General features: G+C 41.0%; 2 protein-coding genes across 4 annotated transcripts in view; one reads left to right on the top strand and one right to left on the bottom strand.

The window, feature by feature from the left end:
• The window catches only part of USP16 (ubiquitin specific peptidase 16), a 17,618-nt gene extending 14,994 nt beyond the window's left edge, over positions 1–2,624 (top strand). For both annotated transcript variants that reach the window (XM_009069584.1, XM_009069583.1), the window contains exons 14-17: positions 50–144; positions 1,143–1,229; positions 1,508–1,664; positions 2,329–2,624. In XM_009069584.1, the coding sequence (XP_009067832.1) occupies positions 50–144; positions 1,143–1,229; positions 1,508–1,664; positions 2,329–2,453 (464 nt within the window). In that variant the 3' untranslated portion in view covers positions 2,454–2,624. The remainder of the gene's footprint in view (positions 1–49; positions 145–1,142; positions 1,230–1,507; positions 1,665–2,328) is intronic.
• Positions 2,625–4,606: 1,982 nt separating this feature from the next.
• Positions 4,607–6,181, bottom strand: part of CCT8 (chaperonin containing TCP1, subunit 8 (theta)) — a 9,514-nt gene continuing 7,939 nt past the window's right edge. For both annotated transcript variants that reach the window (XM_009069581.1, XM_009069582.1), the window contains 2 exons: positions 5,971–6,090; positions 4,607–4,841 (listed from right to left, as the gene is read on the bottom strand). In XM_009069581.1, coding sequence (XP_009067829.1) covers positions 4,764–4,841; positions 5,971–6,090 — 198 coding nt within the window. In that variant the 3' untranslated portion in view covers positions 4,607–4,763. The remainder of the gene's footprint in view (positions 4,842–5,970; positions 6,091–6,181) is intronic.

Raw genomic sequence — 6,181 nt, 5'->3', positions numbered from 1 at the left:
TGTAGCATTTATTTCAATGTTAATCTTTGGTGGTTTTTACTTTCTGCAGGTGAAAAGAAGTATGTTTATACAAATGCCAAAAAGCAGATGCTAATCTCTCTTGCTCCTCCAGTTTTAACTCTTCACTTAAAGAGGTTTCAGCAGGTAAGTTAGCAGGCCAATATATGTATTTAGTATTAGCTTAATGGGTATATATGCATATAGTACTTGTTTATCTTGAAAATATACTAACATTAGTTTTATTTCCTATGAAACTGGTTTGTTTTTTACCAGCATTTGGAAGGCACTGGTGTGCAGCATTGGGTTTTGTGGTCTTTGAGGAGCTGGGACATATTTTCCTAAAAAAATATTCCCTTAATTAACTGGAAAACACTGTTTTATGAGGTTATTCACAACATATTCCCTCGTTATCATTATTGCTTATTGTATTAAGCAGTAGCTTAGCATTAATTTTTTCCTATGGTTACAGCAGTTCATGGACTCTTCAGTAGGCATAGAAACCCTTACTAAGTTACAAATGAGTTGGAAGAATTGGAAAAGAGAGGATTCCAAACCTTGTGGGGGTAGGGGGGAAGAGGAAAGTAAAGCAACTTAAGCTTTATTTACAGACACTGAAGGAAAGTGGGTTACCTCTTTATTCCCAAGGTGTAGGAGATTTTTTTAATTCATTTTTCCAAAAGACTGTGTAATATGACGAAAATAACATTTTTCATCATCTTTTGTTTTTCCAGTTTGATACTGGACAATGATTTGATTAAGGTGGGAGTACATGTTACATCCATTTTGATGCTATAAGATCAGATCCTCAGGCATGTTACAGTATCTGAGAAGCAAGAGTTGTCCTCATAGTTACTAAGTACATTAGAGCTGATTCTTTTTCCACTTTTGCTACCATTAAGTTACTGTAAGAGTGAGCTGAAGAGCCATCTTAACTTGTGCTTCAGTGCAGGATGTGGGGACAAGGAGGTAATGATGGAAAATTGGGCATTGGGGAAAAAAAAAGTTGCTTTTTCCCTGTTTTGTGCAATGTAAAACTAATTTTGTATTGTTGAAACTTTACCTGAAACATTTAGTAACTAAGTATGATTTTAATATGCTCCATTTTAACATTATGGGGTTTTCCTCTACTTTGGCTGTTTAAGGCTGGATTTAATCTACAGAAGGTTAACAGGCATATCAAGTTTCCAGAAGTGATAGACTTGGCTCCTTTCTGTACAGCTAAATGTAAAGTAAGTGGGAAAACAATCAGATTCTCCTTTCCCATGTTCTAATGTGCTTTCACAATGAAGCTGCTTAGCAGAATCTTTGTAGAACGCTTGTCAAGCTTCTTATTTTGTGCGATATTAACATAACTTGTACTTGAGCTGGTGTACTTCTCTGATCATAGCTGTAGTGCTTGCATGAATCTGTAATGACCAGCTTCCATTTCATCAGCGAACAAATCAAAGAGTTTATGTTCTTCAAAACCTGGTACCTCACTGACTTAGCTAAACTTCTGCTTTTCTAGAATGTGGCTGAAGGGAGTACAAAGGTGTTGTACTCTCTCTATGGAGTTGTTGAACACAGTGGAACAATGAGGTCTGGGCACTACACTGCTTATGCTAAAATGAGAACTATGAACAACCACCTCTCTGATCTTGTCCTTCGAGGACAATCTCCTCAAGGTAAACAATTGGAAGTGTTTATAAATTATTTCTTATATAATCACAGAATGGTGTGGGTTGGAAGGGGTCTTAAACATCATCTACTTCCAAGCCCCCTGTTTTGGCAGGTAAGTTTTTGGAGAAGAGCAACAAAGCTGGTGAAAGGTCTTAGAGAGTTAAGTGCTGTGAGGAGCAGCTGAGGGAGCTGAGGACATTCAGCCTGGAGAAAACAAGGCTTAGGGGAGACCTTATTGCTGTCTACAACTACCTGAAAGGAGGTTGTAGCAAGGTTGAGGTCAGCCTCTTCCAGAAAACTAGTGAGAGGATGAGAGGAAATAGCCTCAGGCTGCACCAGGAGAAGAGGTTCAGGTTAGACATCAGAAAGAATTTCTTCACTGAACAGGTGGTTAAGCCTTGGAACAGACTGCCTACAAAAGTGGAGGAGTCACCATCCCTGAAAGTGGTCAAGAAATCACTGCATTCGGCACTTAGTGTGGTAGTCTAGTTGTTGGTGTGATAGTCTAGTTGACAAGGTCCAGTCCAGTCAAAGGTTGGACTCAAATCTTGGAGGTATTTTCCAGCCTTAAAGATTCTATGATTCTACTCTATGACTCTTAATGAAGAACAGTAATAGAATGGATGGCTTTAGTTCTAATAACCTTTACTCCTAAATCTTTTTTCACAGCTTTAGAAACTGAACCAGTCAAGGGGCAGTGGTTCCACATCAGTGATACTCACGTCCAACCTGTCTCTGCATCCAAAGTGCTGAGCTCACAAGCCTATCTTCTGTTCTACGAGCGGCTGCTGTAACTCATCCGAAGAGCCATCTTGTGCACGCAGCCCCACCTTCTTCAGGTGGCCTGAGAGAAGGCAGAGACTTGCAAATGATGTCGTTAACATGTTGGAGCTACTGTATACAACAGCAGGAAGTCACTTTATGCTTAGACACACTGACAAGTGGTTAACTTGTATTTTTTCCAGTGTTTTCACTACTTTTCAATAAAAGTTTTTTTCAGGAGTACAGCTTTGAGCTTCTAACGAGTAATTTGGGTGTTGACAAAGACAAGCAACTGCTCCTTTTTGTCTCCTGTAGCTCCTACAAATCTTGGCCAGCAGCTTTTTTCACTTTAAAGGGACCAACTATAATTTTGAACTATAGCTATCTTGGCCGTCATCTGTTCCATGTGTATTTTAGACCTGGGTTCCAACCATAAGCTGTTTCTTCCTACACATCTGAGAGCTGAGACAATTTCAGCATCAGCTCTCTTTCCACTGCTGGTTTATGTCCAACAGAGGAGCCATCAAGTTTGCAAACTCTCTAGGAATTCATTTACTGGTATTTTGGCAAGGCTAAGCGCTTGGCTCTCTCTCCCTTTCACTACAGGCAGTCCAGTGTAGCCCTTATGCACTGCAGGCATAAGAAAATTAGTCCTGCAGTGACTTGTAACTTAAAAGTTCTCTTCTCCACAGGTTAGGCTTCATGCTGGCTTTCATGTCCATAAAATCTTGGCTCCTCCACACTAGAGCAGCAGCTGCTTACATTCAGTTAATTTCTCACAACAACCTTACTAAGAAAATGGGCAGTCTTACGTGTTCTTTTGACCCTTGCAGCTATCAGCAGCTGACTACAGCAGTATGCCAATCCTTCTGAAAACTTGCTGAGTTTATTTTTCAACCACACCAGCAACTGACTATAAAGCAAGCATTAGTAGAGCTGTAGTATAGCAGCCTTATTTAGGCATAAGATGGTTATGGACTTGATTTAGCCTTCCACTCCTTTCTGGCTGTGAGATAGAGTAGCAGTGGCAAGAGTAATAAAAGGATTAATTATTGAAGTGGCTTGAATTTCAATGCAGTTCTCCTTTCAAGCTACTTTGAGACACACGAGTTGTTTTTTCCAAGAAGAATCTTAACAGGGGGCTTGAGTTGAAAGATTCCAGCACTGCACCATGCTAGCTAGTGCTGCTTGCCATTTATTTTTAAGGTCATTAGAATGTGATGCAGTTCACTGCCGTCAGGCTGCCGTTTTGAGAGCGTGGAGACTCTAAAAGGGTGAGGATATAGATGCATGTAACAAAAATGATTCATAGAATGGTTTGTATTGGAAAGGGCCTTAAAGCCCATCTAGTTCAGGGACACCTTCCACTACAGCAGGTTGCTCCAAGCCTCACTGAACCTGGCCTTGAACACTTGCAGGGATGGGGCAGCCACAGCTTCTCTGGGCAACCTGTGCCAGTGCCTCACTGCCCTTCTTCACCAGGGAAGAATTTCATCCATATATCTAATGTAAATTTCCCCTCTTTCAGTTTCAACCCATTACTCCTTGTGCTATCACTCCAGTTCCTAATGAAGAGTCCCTCTCCAGCTTCCCTGTAGGCCCATTCAGACACTAAGTAGGTGCTATGAGGTCTCCACACAACATTCACAGCCCCAACTTTCTCAGCCTGTCTCCATAGGGGAGGTGCTCTAGTCCCCTTATCAACTTGGTGACCCTCCTCTGGGCTTGCTCTAACAGTTCCTATGTACAGGGCACCAGAACTGTACAGTGTTCCAGGTGGGGTCTCATGAGAGGCTGGACTAGTACAAGTAGAGAGGCTACTCCTAGGCAGAGACCACAGAGCTGGTGCCACGCTTAACTATTTCAGTGTTCAATTTGATGGTTTACACTCAAGCATTGGCTAAGGAGCACAAAGAGCTGCAACAATTACAGATTACAAGCTCTCAGCAGCAGACTCATGGTGGGTCTGTCCCCTGCATGTTGCATCAGTTTTGCCTGTGACAATAATCAATATGTGATCTCCCTGTCTTTATCTCAGCCCCTGAGAAGTTCTGCCTCTCTCCTTGTCAGGAGAGGATGTCAGGTAGCCAGCCAAGGTTGGCCCATCACACCCACAACCATCCCTACATATTCACAGATTGCAAACAACCATGTCATGCTAAGTCCAAATGAAATGACAGTTACCTTTTTACAGTGAGTACATTTATTGAAGTCTTTTAAGTTCTGCACTCCATTAGACACTTCATAACTTAAAGGCAAGAGCAAAACATTGTGACAGGCTCCAACTGGGATATTACAAAAGCTCACACAGTCATGTCACTTAAGAAATATGGTTAAACTGTTCAATCATTTTGGTCTTCATCCCAGTCTTTCTTTCCTGATGGAGGTTTAGGGCCACCAGCTGGTTTTGCCATAATGATCTTGAAGAGAACAGAGAAGTAGAAAAAGCTAAGGTTAGAATCAGGCTCTTACTTACCCTTACAGCCACATGAGGCTGACCGTCAGCATTCACTAAATTCATGCAGTTTCCCTACTCTGAGCCCAAGCCAGTGAATATTATTAATTTTTTTTTCAAGAAGGCAGAAACTGAGCCCTGATACAATAAAACAAGGCCTTTTACCTCCTTTCTGCCTGAAACTTAAGACTTCAGTTAGGCTACAAAAGTGAGAGCTTAAATAAGCCGACAGGTGATTAGTTTACAACATGCACACTACAGAAAGCAGAATCATCAGAGCTGTTGTTTTGAATTACCGAGTCTAAATATCACTCTTTAAAACCATGAACTCCATTAGTCCTACCATGTTAAAGGCTCATCCTCTGCACTTGCTATAGTGACAAGCAAGATAAAACTCAGACTGCACTTGTCCTCGCTTCCATGAAAACTTGGGTTTAGGAATAAAATCCATTTGCAAAGGCACAGACAGAAGATGTAGCAATCAGCACGCAGATGACAGCAATGTTACGTGTCATCAATACACAACCTGCCATGTGCTTGTCAATGAACTCAAGCATGCACTCACACAGATACCTCTCTGCTAGAGAAACAGCTTACTGCACACTATTTTTCGGGCTCATCTTTCCAGTCATCCTTATCCCAATGTCCATCTTGCTTAGGGGCCTTTGGACCGCCTGCTGTTTTTGCCATAATAATCTACAGAAATTTTACATGCAAATACATTTTTGCTAAAGTTCCACAAAATAAAATTTTTATTTTTGACATCTATTTTTCCTAAAAATTGGATTTTTATGTAAGAATAGAGAAGGTTTCTTGTGGTAAATCTCCTTCCTATAGAAGTTAGGATAACTCTGGATATGTGTATCGACTGTCAAATCTTTAAAAAACACCCCAAACCAACAAACATTAATAGCACTGAATAGCTCCTGAGAAAACAGTTCTTTAACAAACAACTTCCTGGCTTTCAGAAATAAACAAACCACATTTTCAAATACCATTATTTTTATGCCTTGCATTCCCACAAGATGCATCTATTTGGCAGGACGGTTCTGCAAGGTTTCAAAATTCAACACCCAAATTACATGTAGGCTTACCTGATCAACCCTCAGGACAGTTACTGCTGCATTTGTAGCTAGCTTGATACCCCAGAATTTTCCGAGGTACGTGTCTAATACACCAGCTTCCAACATGTCCTTCACTGCAGCAGCTTCAGCCTACCAGACGGGGAAAAACATTATTCAGAACTGCCTCAGGTTTCTACACAGCAAGTTATTATCACTTTTCTGCTCTCATTTTCTCTCTTAA

This window comes from Acanthisitta chloris, unplaced genomic scaffold, assembly GCF_000695815.1.
Source record: "Acanthisitta chloris isolate BGI_N310 unplaced genomic scaffold, ASM69581v1 scaffold10552, whole genome shotgun sequence".
NCBI classification, from domain to species: domain Eukaryota; kingdom Metazoa; phylum Chordata; class Aves; order Passeriformes; family Acanthisittidae; genus Acanthisitta; species Acanthisitta chloris.
The sequence above is the reverse complement of the archived record's forward strand: the minus strand, read 5'-3'. Positions and strand labels throughout refer to the sequence as shown.